This window comes from Antennarius striatus, chromosome 21, assembly GCF_040054535.1.
Source record: "Antennarius striatus isolate MH-2024 chromosome 21, ASM4005453v1, whole genome shotgun sequence".
Classification (NCBI taxonomy): Eukaryota; Metazoa; Chordata; class Actinopteri; order Lophiiformes; family Antennariidae; genus Antennarius; species Antennarius striatus.
This window is the reverse complement of record NC_090796.1, coordinates 9767971-9792812: the sequence shown is the minus strand read 5'-3', so window position 1 is coordinate 9792812 and position 24842 is coordinate 9767971. Positions and strand designations below refer to the sequence as shown.

Sequence of the window (24842 nt, the reverse complement as noted above, 5' to 3'; positions counted from 1 at the left end):
GAAAATACATGGTCGCAGTTCCATTTATTGTCACTAGATGGCAGAGGAGGTTTGCTGTAAACAACCTATTGTGATTTACAGTAAAATCTATTTATAGCTGAACTTGAACAAACACTTTAGACATTTTAATTCTGGTGTCATTAAATAAATATAATAATTTAGGTAAATCCAGGACTGTCTGAGTTTTATAACCTTGAATCATAATAGTTCAAGACTGTAAAATCTGTCTGGCACATTTCGTACTAAACCTGTTTTTCCTGTAAACTACGGTGGCCCTTCAGATGCAAAAAACGCAGTACACAATATTTCACAAAAGAAAAGTACAAAAATTAACAAACCAGAGATATGTTAGGAAACAGATCAAACTTAATAGTGACTGATTTTTCTGTCTTATGTGCTACTTGATGCAATGTCAGTATTTATTTTTTTGTTTCTAGAAATAATCTTTGTATGCTTTTTAGTGTTTCATTTTATTGTTATCATGGTCCTGCCTTCTATTGCTGGTGTTTTAGTGTTTTCTTTAAATATCTTGTCTTATTTTTTCGAGTTGTTCTTTTTGTTGTTGTAATTTTGTCATGTCATGTATTTAACATATATATATATTGTATTTATGTGTATTTGTTTAGATTTTTCACCTCGCCGTGAGTGTAAATAAAAGAGGCTTTGTTAGAAGCAGAAAGATCCTTATTTTCATCCCACAAAAAGATTTTTAAAAAAGATGTTAAAAATGTGGTTATGGGTTTTATATATTTTAATGACACACATAACATAGGCATAACAATTCCATATAAAAATGACCATTTCTTCATAATTTTTTTTCTCATGTATTTACTCCCCCTACCCCCATAGTAGAGCAACTGGTCACAATTTGTTCAATCAAATTAGCTACCAAAGTGATTTTTAATATATTTACAACATTTACATTATGGGACTTACTGACCAAAAAGAAAAAAATGCATTCAAAAATTCCCAATAAAATTAATATTAATGTCACAATCAAATAAACTGGAAGGTAAAAATTATTCACAGAAAAGTACAAAAGATATATTTTCTTCCAAACAGGTTTTTCATTTTATAAAACCATTAACACAATTCTGTTGGTCAACTATTCCTTCCTTCCTCTTGGGTTTTATTCTGGAGGGAAAAATGTAGCTTCTTCCTTCGGACTTTTAAGGCACATGAGTACATGTTTCACAAACTCAGAAAACAGGCCTCAATTTCATTCACTTCAAGTGATCTACAATTTAACAGGCCCAACGTGCATTCATTATTTAGATTTACCTGGTTCCAATCAGAAACTGGAATTTGCCCAATAGCACTTCAAGAAGAGAATGGCAGGAGCTTCCTAATGTAACCATAAACCACTAAGCCACCAGCCACCGCAGGTGTCAGTCCTCAGGCTCTGTACTGGTCTAGTGCAACTGAACGGTTTAATGTCAAAACTGTCAAAGAAACAAGACAAACCAGACAAAGGACATAGATTTTAAAGAGGACAGCAGATCCGCACCTCATCTGTGAGATTTCTGTCATGTCTCAGCTAAGGGACACACTTGAAACAACAATTTGCACTAAAGTGTAAACATAAGCACATTAATCATGATTGTGCATGATTGGTGGTCTATAATATCCAGGAGGACAACAATGGGTACATCTGTGAGCTGATTTATCGCTAATATAAGCATATAAATACTTTGCAACTCCAGCAAAGGTACCGGTAATCTTCATGTTCATAGCAATTTTCTCAAATTTACCCACAACTTTTATATTTCCAATGACTAAATATTACTGAGCAACATAATCGATCAGGCCATGCACTATTAGATTTCAGGTGAGTAATCACAAGCTTTGCTGTGTTTTTTTAACTTTCAAAATATCACAAAGCAAACACACATTTCTGACACTCTGCTATATGAATCACATCACTCAATATTTCCATTAAAAAATTGTTAGCGTATACCAAGTGAGGGTATTAACATCTAAAAAAACCCTTTCAAAAGCTTCTCAACCCGTATGAAGACATCAGGACGACAGACCCAAATACGCTAAAAATAAAGATAGCCCAGTGGCAGGGGGTGAAGGGGGTGGGGGGAGTTTAACATATTGCCTTTGAACTGTTTCAAAACTCCTTCAGGTTCTCTAGATCCAAACCTGAAGTCAAGTGCTTTTGCAGAATTTTAAATCCACTGCCGAAGAAAAGCATTTCTCCCTTTTCCAAGCTGTGACATCAGTCACTGGGATGTTGGGAGTTGGGAGAGCATTGACTTTCAAACAAAGACATGAAGGTCAAACAATGGCTCCATTGACTGGCGTCTGACCTCCCCACGGCCCAGCACCAGTTAGCATGAAAAAAAAAAAAAAAAAAAACCTTCAAAACACATGCCATTGATTATTAACTGGGATGCCAGTGTGTTCTTGCTGGGCGGAATTTGAACTATGCATTGATTATCTAAACTGAGTAGGGCAATTTTTTTTTACCTCCTCAGATTCACATTCAGTTCCAGTGTGTAACTCATCGCTAACATTTTGCACAAACACTAACAGTGCAGCTCTTCTTCTGACCGAAGGTAGCAAACATCTGTACATACATGCAAATTCTTCACTTCTTTAGGAATGCACTCACTAACAGCTTGTGGTGCTTTCTTATATAGTGAAAGGCTCCTAAAAGTAATGGTTCATTGTGACAACACCAGCCTGTGAGGGGAGGGAGGGGGTGCATATAAAGCACCCTGATATTATGCACATTATCTCCCCAAACCCCTGATACATTTCCTCTAACATAGCTACCAGAACACACATTTAAGGTTGTTTGCATCTTTAAAAGTCTGCTAGTACCTCAAACCTCCTCTGCCAAACCAAAAAGTAAAAGCAGCTACACACACCAACAAAAACATCCATCAGTGTGACACAATGCCCCTCCCTGTCTTCTCCATATAGGAAGTCTTTCTTCTAGAGAGCATGTTCACTGGCCAGATGGGATGCAGGGCCTTCTCTGGCCAAAACAAAATGGCTTTGAGTGTGGTGAAGACCCCCATCAGGTCAGAGGCTTACCAGAATACTAAACATCACCTCCAATGCAGATCATGGAGCACTTTGTCTTGGAGTTCTACATGGTTTTTTTTTACATAGCTGGGCTGCGGTGCATCCCAAAACACACAAGGGAACCAAAGGGAATGCAGAATGACATCAAATGTAGAGAAAACAAAAATGAGATGTAAAAATGAATCTGTGTGTGGAACTGTTTGCTGCTCAAATGTTGGGAGGAAAAACTGCATACAGAAGCTGATAGTTGGTAATTTTGGCACTAACAGTGGCGAGCGAAGGTGGCTTTGAGAGAGACGGGAATACGAATGTTGCCACAAACACCAGATTAACGTGAGCGAGATCTGGATGATTTAGGGACTTCACTTGATATTGAGAACAGACTAACGACCACACGCACATAACATCCTCAACATCAGTAGTCATCTTCCTCCTTGTTGCTCGTTTCCCTCAGCAGAAGACAAACTGTGACTCCTCTTGAGTTCATGGCTTTACTCCCTCAGGTATATCCAGTCCAGGTGTCCGCGAGTCCCAAATACTCTGGGTTTTCTGCTGTGGGGGTCATAAACCCGTTCACATGCCTGGGAACTCCTCCATCCATGTCTTGTGCCTCAGGGCTGTCCATTGCTGGAACGCCGGCTACAGCTTTGCCTTTAGGCACAAGGTCCAGGTAGTAGGGGTTGTCAAAGGCTGGAGAGGTGGAGGTGTTCACAGGGACCAGGTATCCTGGGTTTTCCACACTGTGACCGGAGCTCAGGCCATTGGGGACTCGTCTTTCTGTTCTGGAGCCTTTGCGAGGCAATGTAGTGGGCCGCTCAGGGACCCCCGGCCTGAAATTCTGAATCTCCTGGTTGACGTATTCTAAAAACATAGTAGAAAATTCAAACATTCTGAGTTTCTGTCATAAAACCCTTAATTTTAATGTTTTATAGAGAGTCAAGAGGGGAATAAATGTCTCACTCACCTGGCATGGCGCGATTTTGATTGTGTCCGTGAGTCCGCCTGGGTAGTGAGTGATGAAGGTTTTGAGGATGAGAGAAACCGTTCGGTCCGTCTGTTTCCAGGTCACACTGACTCCCATTGGAGTAGGTGGGGTCTTTGCAGTAGCGCCCAGGACTGGCAGGGGGCAATGAGGGGTCATCTGAAGGTCCATCCAAGAAAACATTATCAGACTGGCCTCCTGCTGAGGGGCTACGGTCCAGTGTTGGGTACTGAGAAGTCCACAGGCCATTGGAGGTGCTGGCTCCTAATGGTAGTGTAGGGTACTGGCTTCGGCTTAGAGTGCTCAGTGAGGAGTACATACTCCGGGGGCCGTTGATTACAGAGGGCTCCACATCTAAGCCCTGATCTCTGCTCTGCAGGAGGGACAGGAGGTATAGATGTGAAATAACAAAGACAGGTTGAGTTCAGCTACTTAAATGTGACCACGTCCAAACAGACAGGACAATAATAAGCAGTCTACAAATCATATTGTATTTTGAAATTAAATTTAGCTTAGAATGAAAGCCATCAAAAAAATCAATAAACAACTCCTATTGAGACACTTTAGGGTTAGTTATGTAGCAGTAAGGTAAAACAGTAATAAACTCAAAACATTTCATCAAACAGTGTCTACGGTTGTTAGCAGCCTTTTGGATATGCTACTGGACATGAGCCAAATGTTCAAGACACCATTTTAACAATAACATCTTCTTAGTGTAGCTTGTCAATGTGCTAACATTTGTTCTTAGCATTTAAAACAAAGCAGGTATTTCACAATAAACCTCAAAGTCAGGGGTAATTGAAATTTTGAAGTAGGGAGGGAAAGCTCACACATGAGAGAGTGTGAATCTCTTGCTTGGATTTGAACAGCTAAGACCAATAAAACCTCAAAATAAGAACAGTCAGAGTGAGAACTGTATTTCCCACTGACCCTGTATGACTGGTGTCTGGATGGCCCATTGGATGGAGCCCCTTCTCCCTGAGTCCTGGGGAAGGCGTTTGGCTGAGGAACCAAATACTTCTCAGCATCCAGCAGTTCCCTCATGTTGTTCCCTTCCTCTTCCAGGAGCATCCGGTAGAACCTACTGTCCACCGGGCTGGACAAACTCATTTGGTCATCATTCTGTGACAGAAAGATAAGAACATGGACGAGAAACAATAACATAAATTGGTCTCCAGGGATGCATTACAGGGCAATCAGGCCAACAGTAACATGATGCAATGTGCACGACATGAATTAAAACATTTCCAACATGAAACACGCAAACCTGAATGACTACATAACGGGGAGGATCTCTGGCCATGGCACTGAAATCATTCACCAGATCTTTGAACCGTGGCCGGCTGTCTGGGTCAATCATCCAACCTGTGACCAAACAGAAGATCATCACATCAATCAATCATCTTCAAGACTACCAACCAACCAGCAGCTCTGTCAGGGACAAATAAAGGCAGCTATAAAAACACAAGGTTGCAATGAACACTGATTGCTCTAGTTTTTGAAGGACTTTAAGTGAATTGTAATTCATTCATCTTGCTGTATTTCTAAATTCAGGCATTACTGACATTTGACCATAATCATGTAGACATCAATGGTGCAGATGAGAGGCTGGGGAAGCCGTTCTCCTTCCTCTAAAACATCTGGGATTTCTCTGGCTGGGATCATGTCGTAGGGTTTAGCGCCAAATGTCATCAGCTCCCACACGGTTACCCCTGACAAAAAAAAGGCACAATTAACATCAACACTTTGATTCTGTATAAAAATATCCAAGAAAATGAAATTTTAAAAATTAAGTTATTAAAAAAAAAGATGACAGTGTCTGTTTCTGTGACAGAAACCACTCTGTTGTTCTTTAACAACTAAAAGAACATCAGAGTACTCATTATCTCATTAACATTCAATGGCCAGGGAGTCTGGCAGCTATATGAAATTAATTAAATAAGAGTATCTGGGGCCTTTAAACCTGGCTTACACCTTATAGTACGTGATATTAGAAACTCAGCAATGTCAAATGCCAATAGTTACTTTTTGTTTATTAAATGTAATATCTTTTCAGCTTTGACTGGTACTGACCGTAGCTCCACACGTCACTCTGATGAGTGAACTTCCGGTGCAGAATTGACTCGAGGGCCATCCACTTAATCGGGACCTGGAAACGCAGAGAACTCTGAATTCAGCATTATGCTCCATCACAGTGTTATATAAAGAAAAAAAAAATCCTGCATTTTCACCGAAATTTAATGGAAATCTCCTAATCTGTATCTCACTTCACCACTTTTTTGTGGACATCAATTACATGTTTTTTGTTTAACTAGGACAAATGCTGGAAAAACTCTTTTCTAGCAATATGAAAGAAATCAGGAAAAAATTTCTTAATTTTATTTTTCCAGATCTACTTCTAACCCTAACCCATGCACTACCCTTCCAGTGTTTTCATCCTTGCGTCTTTGACGCACATTTTCTGACAGGGATGCAGAGAGCATGCATCCCTGGGACGCAAGCTTTAAATGCACTTCGGTTCAACAAAAATATTCAGTTTCTCCCTTTCTCCACTTAAAATTTGAACTCGGAAATCACCATTATGTTTTGATCTCGCGCAAGTTTCTCGTCACGAGACTCAACTGCCTGATTCTGTCTTATTAAAATCGACCACCGGTAACACGACGTCTGCTCGTTTTACGTGCTGCAGTCAGAGCGAAGAGTTAGTTAGACCCTCCAGAGCAACATAAGCTGTCGCTTATGCTTGGAGAGTCCTGTTGGGTTTCTCTCTCTGTTAAAGCCCTTTGAAATGTCTGCTGATGTGATTAAGCGCTATAAAAACAAAGGTTGATTGATTGATTATCACCATACCTACGAAAAAGATGCAAATTTTGGGAGGAAAAACCAAGTAACAATGAGTAACAAAAGTTAATGAAAAAAAGAGAGAGATATTACTGATAGATATTATTGAAATGTGTGTGGAGAAGGCTCTGTCAGCTTGGTGCAGTGTGCAAAGGAGAATATATAAATTAAAGGCAAAGAAAACTGTTGAGTGAAAAGCAAATGTGAAAAAAAAAAACTATTACATCTTTCTTTATTTCTAAAACAGTTTTTTTTAAATTACTACCAGGCTTTAGCATTTTGATAAAACTTCAATATAATTTTACTCTTCTTTCTTTTTACTTAAACACTTATGTTATTAATAAAAACTTTAAAATTAACAGTTTGTTTAGTTTTTATATTATACTATTGGCAAAACTCAATCCTTGCGTACGCTTCTAGTGTATATAACTTTATTGGTGTAAAATGAACTCTGCCCTTCCACCAAATTCTGGTGAAATCTGCTGGATAATATATCTTAACACAAATGCACCAGTGCTGCTGTCCAGCAGTCACGGCCCTGCCTTACCTTCCCTCCATCAGCGTGGTATTCAGTCTCATCTATATCAAGCAGACGGGCCAGACCGAAGTCGGTGATCTTCACATGGTTCGGGTTCCTCACCAGAACATTGCGGGCAGCCAGGTCTCTGTGGACCAGCCGAACATCCTCCAGGTAACTCATTCCCTAGACACACACACACACACACACATTTTCAACCATTTTCAGACTCTGTTTTGCTGAGATTCTATAATTACAAGTATCAGTAGATATGCACCTAAACCAATGAGGCAAAAATGACTTGTTTTGTTTAAATACCTTAGCGATTTGGACACACCAGTTGAGGAGATACTGAGAGCCGATGCGATCTTTGTTCTCCCTGACGTAGTCAAGGAGGCAGCCGAATGGCATCAGCTGAGTGACCAGCTGCACCGTGGAGGTCAGACATATACCCAGCAAACGACACACATAGGGACTGGCTACTCCCGCCATCACATAAGCCTCCTGAGGAAGATGAAGGCTATTTGTTAAGTGGTTGTTAACTATCTTTATTATGATATACTGTACATGAGTGTATCTGACTTCGACTCACATCTAGGATCTCTTTGTTGGCTCTTGGCGAAGTGTTCTCTCGCAATACCTTAATGGCTACTGGAATTTTTACATTTTCCCCGTCAGGTGCCCACACTCCCTGAAAGAATTCAAATACTTAATATAAAATGATGTAAAGCTAAACATTTAAATGAGCCCATACTACAACATTGTGAGAGAAAGGTCACATACCTTGTATACAGTTCCAAACGCCCCTGCACCCAAGACCCTGAGCTTTTTCAATTCAGTTTCCTTCAGGATGCGCATCTGAGCTTGATTGGGCGATGCACCACTGGGTGTTAGAGGCTCCACCAGCTATCCAAAAGAAGCAGTCAGACTTAGCAAGTCTTTTCACCAGATGATGTAAACATCAGTGTTTTTTAGCCAACCTCATGTTCTTGCAGGATCCTCCTCATTGTCTCCTTCCTCTTCAGCTTCTTTTGTCTTCTCAGGTAGAAGACCAGCAGAGCCAGGAGGATGAAGAAGAGCACCACACCACCCACTGCAGCTGCAATGGTCGTACCTGGTCTATACAGAGAAATTAATGTTCAGCATAGTTATGATTCCTTCAAAAAAGGTTGAATTTGTTCAATTTCATCCAGAGGAACTAAATGGATATATAGGAGTAAAAAGTATCTCACCCTGTCCTAGTATCAACTGGACAACCTCTGTTATCCATCACGGTGCAACTGAAGCAGAGAGAGAGATGATTGTGAACACATTCTCATTTTGTATGCAGTGTCACTACGCTTCTGTGTCTGCGACATCTACTCACGACAGTGTGCAATTAACGTTGCATGGTAGACAGTGTCCTGTATCATTACTGTACTTCCACACTGTCTGTTGATCCTCCTTCACACCGCTGGGACAATGATCCACGCAAAAGTCACCATCCTGAAATTTTAGACACTCTGCACAATGATCTGCACCCTGAAGTCAGAGAACATTTACAAAATTACAAAAGGTAGTTATCCAAATTATTTTTTCATTTGATATAATGTATTTATTTTTTTAATGTAATTTTTTACTAATCGCAGCTATCCAACCAACACATTCTAGAGAGAAAGCAGCCATGAATAATTCATTGTTTACTCAATCAGTTATTATTTCTGCAGTTTTTTTGATAATCTTGATATTTTGATAATTTTTTAATAATAATAATATTTATATTATTTCTATGATAAAAGCTTCTTAATTATTTGTTAACTACAAGGATACTACCATGAATGAATGTCATAAATAAAAAAAGTAGTGTTATAGGTAATTACACTGCCGAGTTCTGGCAATAACTAAACATTGCAGGTCTTCTTTGAGCATTCCATCGTAAATTGAAGTAACCACTTTTGTCAGATTAGAAGCTTCATTTATTGCAGCGTCAGAAATCCTGATGGGTTAATACATGGTGGTGTTTTCAGGATTTATTCTGTTGTGACACCACTGAACCTCATCTTACCGGGCCGTAACAGGAGGCAGACCCATTGAGAGGTTGACACTCTGAATGACAGACAACGCATCGAGATCCATCTGCAAATTCACGCACAGATCTGCAACACAAGCATAGCAGGGGTAGAACAAACCATTACATTATTATATTTATTATATATAATATACAATTATATACAGTATGACATTTGTTGGCTGAGTTCAAGCACCTGACGCTTTCATATAGACATACATTTTTAGAAAGTGGGGCCCCAGTTGCCAATGTTAACCTTCCCACATGACCTGCATGGGATAATTTCTCTGAACCATCAAGAGCTGGGAAACAATGTATAGTTAAAAATAACTGTCAATCAAATTCAGTGAAATTAGTGTTTTGACCCTCCTAAACTATATCGTGGCATTGATCAGCTAGCAATCAATTTGGTATCTTTCAAAAAATACTCTCATTTGCTCTTTTTAGATGAGTGATCATGTTCCTCACACTCTTATTGAATATCTTTTTTGGTGTGGCAGAATGTGTTATCCTGCTAATAGAGGGTTGTATTACAATGGGAGCAAAGGTTGTATTTGGTCTAAGTGGGGTGCAGAAGTAGTTAGTCTTATTGCACCCACACAGTATATGTCATACCAAAGTCAATCTCAATACAGCACAAAGAAAATCTACTCAGTAACATTACATGTACTTGCGTTAAAATTATCTAATGAAATCATTTAGTTGTGCCAATCACACATCAGTTGCCAAACCAGTCAATGCTACATTAAATCATGTGCTGTTGGCATGATTACTTCCATTTTATTATCCTGGAGGACGACTCAGTAACTATAAAGCAGTGTTTACTGTATTCCTTGGAGCACTATCAGGTAGCTTTTTATTGATATAGCACAGGCACACCCACACAAATGCAAAAACATACAACCCGTACCCCTGATAGATGTCGCACTGCTCCACACACTCAGTGCCACGTTGGAAAGCACTGCAGGACACACACTGGCTGGGCCCTGGACCCCAGCAGCCCCCCTCACACAGTGGGTGACATATATGCCCCTCTGCCTCTGAAAACACACATGGAAGCACACGTTTAAACCGGATTTACTGAGGCATGTTTGAAATTATGCAAAACTAAGTATGTACAATGCACAAATAATTCTAAATTAAATTTGCAGATAGATTCTGGTCAGAAGAATAAATAAAATAAAATCCTTTATCTAACCATAGTATTAAAGATGGATAGATACTGCGGACAGGTAACAAAACTGTCTAAGTACAACCCAGTAACTTTAGTGGACCTCAACATTGCTTTGTTCACTTACCACAGATCTGGGGGTCCTGGTTTTTGCTGACAATGCGATGGGGTCCCTGTGTGGGATGAAGGAGACCCTCCCAGGGCAGAGAACTGGTGTAGCACAGTTGGGAGTTGTTGTGCAGCAGGACTAAACCTCCACTGACACTTCGTAGTGAACGCAACCCAAGAGACTGGATGTGCAGATTCTGGACTGCAAGTGAAAAAACACCCCTGAACAGAATAAAAGTTAGTGAAAAACAAATTAATAATGAGTAGTGCAATAAAAAAGTCAAGACAAAAATACCAAATGTCAAAAACAAAATTCCCCTTGAAAAAATCAAATTAACAATATAAAACAATATAAACAATATATATTAAACACAAAGTAAATCAGAGAAACAGAAAATTTAACTAACACCAAGAAGCAACAAAACTTATACAAACACAGACCAGTTATTAATGCCAGAACATAAGTGTTCATTTCACTTTATTCCTTATTATATATGCCACATGACACATCTACTGTCCCACTGACATTTACTCTTAGCCAGGATGGCATGTGGTGGACGTTAGAGCACTGTTGTTGGCTAATAATTACCCTTTATAACCCTGAAAGCGAAAACAAGTGCCTTAACTGACAGAGAACAAATAACAAAACAAAACTATACCTGTAAGATTTTCTGTGGCACATTAAACTGAACCAAAGGCCAAAATCATAAAGGTGAAAAAAAAACTTAATGGTAGCGGGAAGGAGTTATGATTTTACTTCAAGACAACAATATGGACACAAGAAGGTTGGGTTAATATGGTGGAATGCGGAGAAAACTAAAAGACAGACAAAGTATGACGGGACATGGGTAATGCAGAAAGTTTCAATATCTTACTTGTAGAGCATCTTGCCTCTGATCACCTTCAGGTTCTCAAACACACTCAGATTAGTCCACTCATCTGGCCAGGCATCAATATATAAATAACCTGCATGTCAAAATTAGGCATTGTAATGCAGGTGACATAGTAATATTTGTACATCAAGATTCTGTGCACTTTTTATGGAACTCTTGTGAGAACTGGGGTGATTGCATTTGCAACATGTCAGAATCAAATGTAGTTTCAAAGAGTGAGTAGCCTGGTTCTCTCTCTTCAATGCTCAGTACCTGTAATCTCCTCTAGATTCTTAAAGGCTCTCAGCTGCTCCAGGGTTAGGCCTGATGTGTTGCTCACAAGGTCCCTGGAAAAAGGCACCACAAGATCAAAACTGGAAACTAATACAACTCCTACTTGTGAAAACTCGAACAGGCCGATAACAGTTTCCAGGTGACGGCAAAACAAAATCTTGCAACAATTGTTGATCACAGGCGTGTATCACCAAAACAAACAGGTAAGCACTCCACTTGATAACCATGTTTTACTTGGAACTGCCTCATGCCAGATTAAGAAAGTCATTCATTTCCTCTTTAAACCTGCCGTTAGCTTTCGGAATCATGTGGTTTTTATCTGAAGTGTAGGAGCTATCAATAAAAATAAAATGTTCTATGATGGTGGATAAAAATGTAGTTGCTTCTTCCTGGGTGATTACTGAACCTCTTTACAAACTGAAGTGCAGCAAGATGTGAAAATACTTTCAGGATTATTTTCTACTCATGTTTCTGTATTCATGGAAGCAACCTGCACTGAGAAATCTTATCTCAGATCGGTATTTACATTTCACACTTTGTGTGTGTGTGTGTGTGTGTGTGTGTGTGTGTGTGTGTGTGTGTGTGTGTGTGTGTGTGTGTGTGTGTGTGTGTGTGTGTGTGTGTGTGTGTGTGTGTGTGTGTGTGTGTGTGTGTGTGTGTGTGTGTGTAGGCATGGGCAAAATAATCTAGGATTTGCATTTCACGATCAGATGGGTTCATGGAGGCCTGTCCATCAGACATTAAAGAAAAGGGGTGACTCTTGTAATCAATATATTTAATATATTTAATTAATAGTTAATTGATACATATATTGTATATTATTACGGTGCATAAATATAGACATTCACTCTAAACCGTTATTTTTTGACTATGACATTTCAGTTAAACAATGACAAGAAGACAATGCACAAAAGAAATATTTTTCTATTTGAGATAAAAAACAAGGTGAGGGTGTAAAACACTTATTTCTTAGCATAAATTACATATGACTGAAGTAATCTAACAGCATCTCCTTGATTTATACTGACAGTTACTGCAAGTTCCGTCAGAGAGAGAGGACGGAAGTCTGCAAACTCAACTGCTTCATCTGCGAAAATGTCTCCCTTTGTCATGTGAGACAGATTTGTATTGGCCATGGTGGTTGTTACACTCTGAAGAGAACTTCCATGATCACTCATTCTTTTCTTTTTTTTATTGAGAAATTAATGCCTTTACCTGGTCATTTTAGAAGCACCTGTGTGAGATAAAACAATGTGCATGTTATACTTTTTGTCTCCCTTACCTTGTGAAGCTCTGAGGGAGGAAAGCCAGACTACCAAAAATCTTCTTGCACTTGTTGAACTGCTCCACATTAGAAGAGGTCACCATTGTAATGCCATGGTAATCCATTACTCCGAGGCTGTCAATACCCAGGCCATAACATACTGCAATATGAACCATCACAATATCTTCCAGTCAGCTAAAGTTCAAAATACTCAAAAAACGAAGATATCAATGGTGTAAATAGAATATACTGCATTAAACAAAAAGGGTTAAAAGGGAGACAATGCATTGTATGATCAATAAGGTGATCCACTGTGTCTGGAGTCCCACTCACCAGGCACTATGTTTAACTGAATCATTTAACTGTTTCAAATGAAATCTACACCTCTTAAAGTCTACAACTGAAGTATGATTATTTAAATTATCTAAATTTACCTATCCTGATTAAGGAGACAAACCTTAGCTGTAACAACAACATACTGAAGAAACAGGTTAGTTCACTTTGCACCATTGTTATTATATGATGCACGAGAGCATCAGTAAGGGCAGCATAAATTATCAGCTGGAGCACCAAGTCATGCACATGCAGAACGCACAACAATAATTATGGAACATTTATGATCCTTAATGTTATATTCTTTTTTCCATATAACTAGTGCACGCAATCAGTGTGCTTATTACAAATTAATATGCTTACTGCACACTAAATGACATGAGAGTCAGTGTCTCCCAGACTATATCCACTTTTGTCTCCTAAAAAGGACTTCTTTTTGTTTGACATCTTATAAAATCTTAGTTTGATTATTTTCCTCCTTTTGGGAATGTGTTCTATTAAACTGCAACTTAAAGGCATTTTGTTGTTTGCTAGCAGACTGACGTGACAAGGAGGTACCTCCATGCAAAATGGGGTGAATGGAGATGAGTTGTTTCCCCTCTAGGGTGTCAGGGATTAATTGCAGTCTGTCTCTGTTGTTGAAATGGGTATTTATTTGAGTTATGGAGTCATTTTCCAATTAGCATGAACTAGTCTGGTCATCCTTTGTCCTTTCTCCTTGTGTCTCTTTGTGTTTAAAATCACTCAGATCACATTTTCAACCCAGTCTCAAGTGAACAACAATGGCATATGTTCATCTGATCAGATGTGTGCACTAGCAGACAGCTGAAAAGGCCAAAAGACACAATCCCCACCTTTTGGACAGTCTCCTTCACACTTCTCACATTTCTGTGTCTCACTTCCATCCGGATGGGTGATGGTAACTTCCTGGGTGGCTATAGGACAGACCAAGGTGCAAGCCACATCCATAGGGAGATAGTTATCTGAAAACGTGGAGAAAAAATTTTGAAAGGGCATTTCATCAACCTTTGCAGCAAATGGGAAGAATTATTTAGGTATGATGGAATGGGAACGATGGAGATATATATATATAAAGGCTCTCACAAGGACATGTCTTGACACAGGTGGCTCCAAAGTTGAACTTCTTGTTTGGGTTGGGTTTGGTCTGAAAGGTGACGGGGTCGTAGATGGTGGGTTGAGGACAGTTCTCATTACACACACCGCTGTCGTTGAAGTGACGGCAGGCCTGAAGCCAAAAGGAAGGAGGAAACATGTTTTTCCAGAAATGACAAAGATGTGTCTGACAGAAGGAATACACTGAAGATCACAAACACAGCGAACATCAGACAAATGTGTGTGTCTGTGTGTAACTTGTACCAGACAGTCTGAGTCTTTTGGTCCGGTACATCCTGCAGCACACTGCATGTGACAGCAATCATTGGGAAGAGGACCTTTACACCGCCGACAGCCGGACGCACATTTAATACGGGTCACTTTGAACAAAGAAAACATCAAATATTCAGCTGCCGGTCACCTGCTGCAGACTTTTTCACTGAAAACAGTGATCAGGTCTACACATATTAACTCACAGGCCTGGCAGTCCTGATCAGTTTCTCCCCAGCAGCTTTTGCCACATACAGAGGAACAATCTGGACCTGTATAAAAAGAAACCCCAGAAATATCACAAGGAGAGAAAGAAAACTACAAGTCTACAATTATGCAAGTGTTTCTGTAGGCTGTAAGAGATACAAGTGTAATTAGACCCAGCTAACTGCCTGTTAGATAGCCAAATAGCTTTGGAGAGCCCCTATCCCAACATCTCTCCAATGTCTGAATGGGGCGGGGGGGTGGGGGGATTCTGTAATTTCCCAAAACCAGCAATCAAAATTTACACCCACTCAAGAGAATGAACAATCCATCTCATTAGCAGTCAAGATATTTCACCCATGACCACAAATCTAACCCTCATGGTGGCACAAGAGTCAGGAGATCATCAAATTCTGTTAGTATCTGTTAATAATAGTATCTGTGTCCATTTAATCCACACAACAGAAATATTACTAACACATCCAGCCTTGACAACAGACTGCTACTCTTTTTAACAACTTCTAATACATTTGCATAAGTTTTTATTGCAAACGGTGAAAAAAGTTCATGTTGGTTTCACACACGTCACTTTGCTTTTACTTGTGCTTATTTGACAGTATATTTACCGTTTCAACATTACAATGAGTCAGTGGGGTACTCACAATTAGAGGCCCGAGGCTGCAGTCGATGCCTCTTGGCATGGATGTTATTCTCGTCCAAAGTGTCCCTCCAAACAATTTCCTGGGGGTCTGGGAAGCACAGATGGGGGTTGCCCCAAATATACACCCCACCCAACAGGATCTCTGTACAGAAGATGACACATACTGTTACAGAGACGCTGATGACAGGCATCACGCTGCTGGGCCTAAGCAGCAAATCTGGCCTCTTGTGTTTTAGTATCTGACCTGTGAGGCTACGAAGCCGGAGAGTCTGGAGCCCCCGTCCACTCATCGTGTTATCTAGCGCAGCCAAGGCGTAGCTGGAGTTGTACAACTGGCTGCCTCTAATGATCCGAAGGCTGTCTAAAGGCACCAGACTCACCGACACATGGGCTACGAGCACATAGCCCTGCACTTCCACGATACCCTGAGGAAAAGGTGAAGACACACAAAAGCATGAGACGATTGTAACAACAGATATAAAAACAAGAGTATAAAATCTGATAAAACATCTGAACAAACATAACAGAACACTCATATTATCTTTACTACTTCATTTATTATAACATACTAATTGTGTCACGACTGCACTAGGTTTCCATGCAAACACTTTCTTTTCCTCTTCAAGGAACAGAAACATTGGTCTCCTCTTTGAAATGTAATATTCTTGGTTTCTCTTTCTTAACAGAAACTTTTTCACCTGTAGGAAGGAGAGGTCAGGGGTCCCATGAAGGTGTGTAATCTCCAGGTTGCCGTGAACAACCTGGCATCCTGTGTAGAGCAGCCTCAACGTTTCATAATGATTTTCCAGGCTGGAAGGCAGGGCCAGCTTCATTTCTGTACCCAGGCACACTACAGCACAGAAAAAACACAACCAACTTTATTCTGCTTGTTAAAAACCTCTACTTTGTTCTAAATTCTTTCTGAGTTACGGATCATGGCGTTAAATCTGTTTGCGAAATAATTTGGAAGGCAGCTATTATCAGTAGAAAAATAAAATTATCAGTAAAATAGTTGCTTTCACTTCTGGGTCTTTAGAGGGAAATGTGCTCAATTGACTGGTGTGTGAGTTTCTTTCAAGTGTGTGAAATCTGAAGGATCACATTCAAGGATCAAAGAGAAACCAAAGCAGTTAGAAGTGTAATCAAACTTGCAGGGGTCCCACAGGAACATTATTTGTTCTCAGCAGCACCTCGACTAGATTGAAGTCACTAAGCTGCAATAGAAAATAACTTTACTTGAACAGCAACATAAAAGCAAATGTTTTGAATGGCCTATTTTAAATCTGTTTTCATATATAAGGCACACTGGATTATAAGGGGCTCTGTCAGTTTTTGAGAAAATTAAAGGCTTTTAGGTGCGCCTTATAGTGCAGAAAATACTGTATATATATATATATTCATAATCTACATGCATATATGTACATGTATAACAAAATGACTAATGCTAAAAGACTATGACTTCCATGTGTTCTGACTATAAGTGTTTTAAAGCAGCCTTAAACGGTGACTCTGAAGAATAAACCAGCTGCACTGCCTCGGCCTGTGTGTATGATATATTTTCCACTGGCATACAAGTGCACAGATTCCCCACAGTGGGTCACACACAGCATTATATTCAGGGTCATGCAGCACAACAATTCACGGGGCTTGTCTCACACACATAGCTCCCATGCTTCAGCAGGCAGACGATCCCTCCTCTGCTGGGGTTATAAATGACTTCCTCTGGCTCCTTTCCAACAAGCCTTCAAGAATTAACCCCATGATATCTCTGTCCCTCATTTTGGGGAAGATGGCTGAATGGATTTAGCGTCGATCATTAGAGGAACAGGAAGTGATGTCGGGCAGGACGGGGAGAATGGTTTTCAAGTTACACTTTAACTTAAGGCAAGCTTTTATCACATCGGTGCCTAATGCCACGTGTAACATTTGCCAGCAATGAACAAGCACGCTGAATTTTACATCATAAAGTATTGGGTCATAAGGTGGAATAAATTGCTGCATTAAATTCTGGAGCTACAGAAGCAAATGAGTAATAAACAAACTAGCAAGCAAAAATCCAAACGTCGCTTCTTTAAAGCTTGGGTCAAATATCAAATCAAGATGACGAATCACAGCCTCCATGTCAAACCATGAGGGAAACAGAAAGTTAAAAACAGCTCTAGACATGGGATTAGGTAAATGTGCTGCAACAGAAAGCAGAGCTGAACAGCAACATTCATTTCTTAGAAGAGCATCTAAAGCCAGTTCTCAGCTTCCTCTCCTTTTATTCCCTCGTTGTTCGCTCTCCAAAAGTCTCTCAGCAACGTCTTTGTGTGTGTGTGTGTGTGTGTGTGTATGTGTGTGTGTGTGTGTGTGTGTGTGTGTGTGTGTGTGTGTGTGTGTGTGTGTGTGTCAGTATGGAGACCCCTTTAGCCACACAGCCTACACTGCACTCTCTTTTATCACTATCAGAGCCAACTGTCATGTCACGATCCCTGCCTACCTCCTCATAATTCACTCACTTCTTTTTATTACCTTGTTTCAGAGCCAAGTTAGTTCAGTTCCCACTGAATTCATCCTGACAGACTCAGAGTCCATGACTTGTTCCCAACTCTTTTTTGGGTCCTGGAAAGTGTCATTTCACAGGAATGTGTGTCTTCACATATCTAAAAGATGACACACATGCACCAAGAGAGAAACCAGGTCGTAGTTCACCGTCTGGCTGAACGACCAGTCGGAAGCCTGTGACCCTGGAGGTCATGACATCATCACACGTGCATGCACGCCTATGCACACACACACACACACACACACACACACACACACACACACACACACACACACACACACACGCACAGACAGAATGTGTTAGTGCTGGCTGCTGCACTATGTATCTTGGCAACCTGGCAATGAAAACTTCCACTGGTCAGATCCATCTGCGGTCACCAAGAAGAACGACAGAAAATCTCTCTTTCTCTCTCACCCTCTCCCTCCCTCCTGCTCATTCCATGCTCAATTTAAGTTCTCATTTACGATCTTTTAAACTTTACTCTTAATTTCATGCAACAGTACACACATCTTTGCAGTTAGAATAGTTTACTGAGCAGGGGATTGGAACAAACTGAATTGGTAACTACTCTGATAACTGGCATGCAGTTTTTCAAGCCAAAATGTCCTATGTTTGGTTGTTTCTCAATTTTTGAAGATTTGCTGTTTTTCTTGAAATTTGTAACAGCAAATAAAACCTTTAGTAGAGTTTGAGAAATGTTCAATGTTCATTTTTCACAAATATAATCATGTCATAATCTTGTTTGCCACGTTCCTATCATAATCCATAGTGTTAACATGTGATCTGCATTTTATTTGGTAAATATAAGCTGAGAATAAGAAGCTGAATTGATTGTTCAGTTCCTGAACGTAATAATTATTACGTTCGTGGGAATTTATTACATTTGTGGGATGGTAATAACCCCACAAACGTAATCAAAAATTGCAGCTTTAAATGTAATAATCCCACAAATGTAATAACTTTCCCACAAATGTAACACCGTCACCTACCACAAACGTAATACCTAATTTCCCACAAACGTAATAAATATTACATTTGTGGGAGTTATTACGTTTGTGGAGCTAACAGTAATAACATTGGAATCCAAATCCAGATAATAATTCACATTAAATATAATATCACATAAAACAGAGCGAAGCCAGTCATATTGTTTTGACATTGCAAGTTATTTTAGAACAATAGATGATATCTTGCAGGACTGGCTGTCCTGCACCTGTGTGCTGCTCTGAACTGCATGTAAACTGAAAGGCAGCATGAAGCCACACCTGTGTGTGGCTACACACCAGTTAACACAGGGAGTGAGTGTGTTTACCAGCATGTGTGTGCACTAAGGGACAGTAACAAATTGGCAGAGATGCTACTGCAGGAGTTGGACTGACCACAAACAGAAAATCCAGCAGCATGACATGATACGAGAGACCAAAGGATATGGATCTCTCCTCTCATGGATCAGATCCCTTCAAAACACAAACTGAACGAGACGATCCAACAGGACTTTTTCTGGCAGTTTATGATCCCTCGGATTTAACACGTCAGTAGCACTTCCAGCACAAACGTAATCCTACCGACCGGTCTTGCATAAACTTCAACTTTCTTCCAACCTCGCTCAGTCTATTTCCCCCCCCCCCTTCACTGCCGAGAAAGAAAAATCAGGTATTGCTCAACAGACAAGCAAAACAGGATTTGCGCTGGTCTGGAGCCACAGATATGAACTCCTCACTCAGTCACATTACATTACAACAAAGACAACACCAGTGGATCACAACATGTCTCACATGTTCTCTGGATGTTACACTGAGGCATCGGGACTGTGTTCATGTGGTGATGTGGTACACAAACTAGAGCAGATCAATAATCAGCTTTCCAAACGCTTCTTTTCATCATGTTTAGAGATGAAAAGAAGAACCAGTTAGAATCTGATGATGCATCACAATCTTATGCCTTAAAGCTTGAAAATTAATTCACCGGAATGTCTTTTGACAGCTTTGCAATGCAAAAAGAGAGACATCACTCTCACGATGCAGTAGTGTTAACAAGGAACTATAATGTGACTTAACTTCACAAAGAAAAGCAGAAACCATGCTGGTCATAATGTCCATATTATTGATAAATGATGGATTCTGTGCAATTAATGTATTTGATATCCTTTATCTCGTGTTCTAAGAACATTAATGCCAAACAGTCAGGCTCACTTTTCACGGTAGGTGATGGTGTTATAAAAAAGGTCAGTTAACAATCAGGGTAACTCAACTCTCCAATCACTGATCAATGAATCAATAAAGAATCACACCAATAACAAGAATCCATCACAACATTGAAAACTTTTTCAACACCACCTACGAGAAATGATCATATCTTTATTTACGATAATGAACGTTAAAAAATGGTAATTCTACACTGTAGAATGTTGAAAAATAATTTTAAAAAATTATTAAATTTAATTCAAAATAATTTCTCTGTAGTGATGCTAATTTCAACAAAAAATATTTAACACTAATGTGAAATTGTTAAAAATTTAGATTTAAAACTAAAAACTTAAAACTGAAAGTCAATTTTAATAGCAATTTAGGAATTTTATAACTGATTTGTAACACAAATTATACTTACCAATGACCATTATTAAATATGTTCTCTAACTAATAATACTACATTCATGATGCCTTTTAAGAAGTGGTGCCAAAGAACTGAAATACTACAGCAGCTCTGGATTATTATCTTATTACAATCTGATTCCACTGACAGGATGACAATATTGAAGTGCAACACTCATTTCCTCTTTTCTTATGTTTCTTTGGGGTGATTTCTTTCTTAATTCTTGATAGTGACAATGTAGAGGTAACAGGAAATAAGGGGAGAGGGAGAGGAAGATGAGATGTGATGAAGATCCTGAGACTCCCTGCAGAAGAAAATCGACATGATTAAGACTGTGGTGGGAGGTACTGGTGATTAATTTTGAAACACTACAGATGTGTGTCCATTTCAGTAAAGGTCTGTAACTTAAACATGAGAAAAAGTACAAGAGATGTTGACCATTTTCTCTGAGGCTGGTAAATGTCTCCATGATGGCCCCAGCTCAGAGTTAGATCCCTGACACGTAGCCCAGACTGGTGAGTCATGGCTGGCTGAGTTAACCTGCCACTGAGGGCGATTCAGTGGACTTAATAAATCGACCGTGTGTTTGTCTCAATGGGTGCACTGGAGTGTGACAAGGACATGAACTCTGTGGATACCGAGACCATCGAACAAACAGACAGGAGCACGCCGATGAAACCGTTCACTCACAACAAAACAGACAACGACTGACCTTTGAAATCATGCAATTATTGACCACAAAATTTGTGTGTGTGTGTGTGTGTGTGTGTGTGTGTGTGTGTGTGTGTGTGTGTGTGTGTGTGTGTGTGTGTGTGTGAAAACACTGTTTACCAATGCATAATAAGTGCATGTAAGACTGTTAAAGTGATCCTGTGCATGCTGTACCATACTGGCTGATCACTCAGGAGTGAAGTGCACTAACCTGTTTGCACCAACAATGTAGTTATATTTGGAAACTTCTTCACCTGTGATTATTCACTTGCGTTTGCGTTTTTTGCGTTTTTTGTGTGTGCAGCAGCTGATAAAAGTCAAAAATCCTCACTGTGATGATTTTTAACTCATATTAACAGCGACATGGTTTGAAGTCTAGTTATGATGCATTGGCCTATTTACTCTAGCAGGTTTTGATTTGTAACACTGGTTTGTCAATAACAGCTGTCAAGTCTATGTCAATGGAGATTGAATATGAGTAATTTTTAGATGTCAGTGGTTTTCCATTAGCCTGTCACACATCAATGGGTATAAAATCATCTGGATAGATTTATCCGATGTCAAAAAGCCTTCAATTATTAACGCCTGTGCGATCACGTCAGTTTTATTTCGGTAAAAAAATTGACCAAAGAAGCTTTTAATGTGCACCTAGACAGAATTTTTCATTAACAGACTGGAATTGAAAGTTGTTTGACATTTTCCATTTGAAATACAACCATCTTTATTTAAAATGTTACCTGTGTTACTTTTTAACCTTTGTTTTTTTAAAAACTTGAATCTGTTAAAAAGTTGAACTTCAACCACTGATATTAGATTGTCCCCAAAGCATGAAGAACTGGAACGACGTGTGCAGACAGATCAACACAAAATCCTGTTAGCATTGTCATGCATGGGGACATAATTTACTAATATGTGAAATTTTGACAAAAAAACATTCCCAGTCTCATCATGCTAAAGAATGGGACAAAGTGATCTAGAATTCACATCCATACACGATTCATCTCAAAATATACTCACTTCTTCCTTGACACATTATCCATACCAACATAAAAACAAACAAAAGCATCCTTCATCCTCTATGGAGGATTATAAAATATGCAAATACTGTTTTTGTGACTGTGAATACTGTACTTGTTTATAACCAGGTTATTATAATGTAATATTATAATGTAAATTATCAAAGAATGGTCAGATATGTGGTATTTTTACTTAAAAATAGCCTTCTTAAGATGGATCAAATATGACGGGTGTTAAAAACTTCTCCACGATAAGATGATTCAACATGTAGTTGAAATACATCCAAAATAAAAATAAAAACTGAACCTCTTATTGAGCATCACCAACAATAACACACTGATTTGTTGGACTGTCTTGCAAATATGCACTTCCAGTTAGATCTTATTTCACTGGCATGCGCTCAGGCTCCAAGTGTGGTAAGTGTCCCTCTCTCTCAGACAATGTCCTCTTTGGGGCCACAAGTGAATAATTGACATCGTCATGTTCGCTGACACACAGTGCGCTTTCTGTGTTTTTGTTTACGCGACGCGCAAACCAGCCAAACGTCCTCCTGCGCCTACAAGTCAGTCAGCGCCTGAGCTGCACAGCAGGTTCTCACATTTGCTACCTGTTTCTCTGTTACTACTACTATTACTATTATTATTACTAAGTTCAAGTAGCGCTAAGTTGTGCGACAAAAGCGTCGCGTCAATCCGCAGCACCGACGCTCCTGAGCAACAGGTGTGATTTTTCCTCCTCATCAGCGCTCCGTAAATCCCACCAGCCCCCCGCGCTAACGACTCGGTCTGCGGACTCACGGAGGAATGCGGTCCCGCACAGAAATATCAACCACTGTGGGGGGGGCCAAGTTGAAGCTTTAATATCAATTCATATATGAAACACGCACCCTATGTGTGTATTCAAGTTAGTCGCGGTGTGTGTTTACCAGAGGGTGGACACGTTAAAGCCGAAACGGACTGTGAAAGTTACCCACCTTCTCTGCCCAACGCGCCCGTCACTCCGAGCAGCACGGCCCCGACGAACAGCAAACTTCTCGCCGCCTCCATGTCCCACGAACCGAGCGTCTCTAGTCCATGTTCCACACCTACACGTTTTCACTTGTTCCCAATGAGATACTGCCTTGTTCAAACTTCCTGTTATCTTATCTTCAGGTAACTTTTAGTGGCACCTTTGCCGTCCCTTTCCCAATCTCAGTGACTTCCTCCCTGGAATTCCGTGCCTGTTGGTAGTAGAGCGTGACCGCGCAGGAGCTGAGGCGCGCTCCCGTGAAGGCCTGAGCGGGGAGTGGCAGGTTGACTCACCCCCCCCCCCCCTCCGTGCTATGGGTCTATATACTATACAGTATACTGTACTAAACACTACATGTTCTATCTATTGGGTTACTCTTGGGCCCAGATAATTTATTATTTTATCTAGAATGTTGCAGGAATGCATTTTTTACCCAAAATCCATCAGTGTGCATGTTGTTTGTAATGTGGATTAAACATAACTATAATCTAATCAATTTTTTTTTAACCCAACTGTGAGTAAATATTGTACCAACCCACTGCTGGCCCTGTAAATTTATGTCAGCATGACTCGAATACTCTATTCAGTAAGTTAAACATTAGATTTGTGCATGCCTAATAATTATCATCTATTGTTCCCCAATGAAAACATTGGCTACAATTAATATATTTGCTGTCAATCTGTATTTTTATTCAATCATAAGGTATTAAAAGTAAAAAAAAACAGCGTTATTTGGATCATTTGGGAATATTTTCGTTACTTGTAGTTTACATATTTATACTGTATTTGAAAATGTTGGCTCAAGTCATTCAGTAATTTGTTGCTTTGAACATTTTTTCAACTTGTCTTTGCTTATTATTGTGGAATGTGCAATGTTTTAACAACTTTAGTCTGGGCTTGTCATTATTTACACATGCAGAGTATTACCTTATCACCATTAAAACATGTTGCAAATGTTCAGAAAGGTAGGTTGAAACCAATATTGTGAATGAAGTATCTCTGTATTTTAAAGTACAGTTCTTTAACTAAGATACACCTACCACAAACATGTTATCCCATGGTTTATTCCATCTACAAAGATATAAGTAGTATCTATGGACTGATATTATCTGTCACATTTTAAACTGAAATGTCATAGTTGAACATACTGTAATGTATAGTTAAAGTTTGTAGGATTGAATGGAGGCTGGAATGGATCCCAGCTGACCCTTGGCAAGAAGGGTACATCCTCAGATGGGTCAGTAGTCCAT

General features: G+C 39.6%; 1 protein-coding gene across 1 annotated transcript; it reads right to left on the bottom strand.

Moving 5' to 3' along the window:
* Nucleotides 1-714: 714 nt before the first annotated feature.
* On the bottom strand, nucleotides 715-23814 carry erbb2 (erb-b2 receptor tyrosine kinase 2). Its single transcript, XM_068304781.1, has 27 exons — nucleotides 23558-23814; nucleotides 16415-16566; nucleotides 15961-16141; nucleotides 15718-15858; nucleotides 15058-15123; nucleotides 14846-14961; nucleotides 14573-14714; nucleotides 14323-14451; nucleotides 13154-13295; nucleotides 11851-11924; nucleotides 11581-11671; nucleotides 10725-10927; nucleotides 10337-10466; nucleotides 9424-9514; nucleotides 8746-8900; nucleotides 8612-8659; nucleotides 8360-8498; nucleotides 8163-8285; nucleotides 7972-8070; nucleotides 7698-7883; nucleotides 7410-7565; nucleotides 6095-6170; nucleotides 5587-5733; nucleotides 5289-5386; nucleotides 4952-5143; nucleotides 4004-4394; nucleotides 715-3900 (listed from the first exon to the last, which is right to left on the bottom strand). Exons 1-27 carry the CDS (start codon nucleotides 23628-23630, stop codon nucleotides 3539-3541), a joined length of 3903 nt encoding a protein of 1300 aa, XP_068160882.1. The 5' UTR covers nucleotides 23631-23814; the 3' UTR covers nucleotides 715-3538.
* Nucleotides 23815-24842: the final 1028 nt, after the last annotated feature.

Excerpts from the sequence above, each read along its gene's own strand:
- erbb2 (XM_068304781.1), bottom strand. The coding sequence starts at position 23,630 with ATGGAGGCGGCGAGAAGTTTGCTGTTCGTCGGGGCCGTGCTGCTCGGA. Across the intron at positions 16,567-23,557 it reads GGGCGCGTTGGGCAGAGAAG|TGTGCCTGGGTACAGAAATG; the intron begins GTGGGTAACTTT and ends TCTGTGCTGTAG. Across the intron at positions 7,566-7,697 it reads GGTGTGTCCAAATCGCTAAG|GGAATGAGTTACCTGGAGGA; the intron begins GTATTTAAACAA and ends GTGTGTGTCTAG.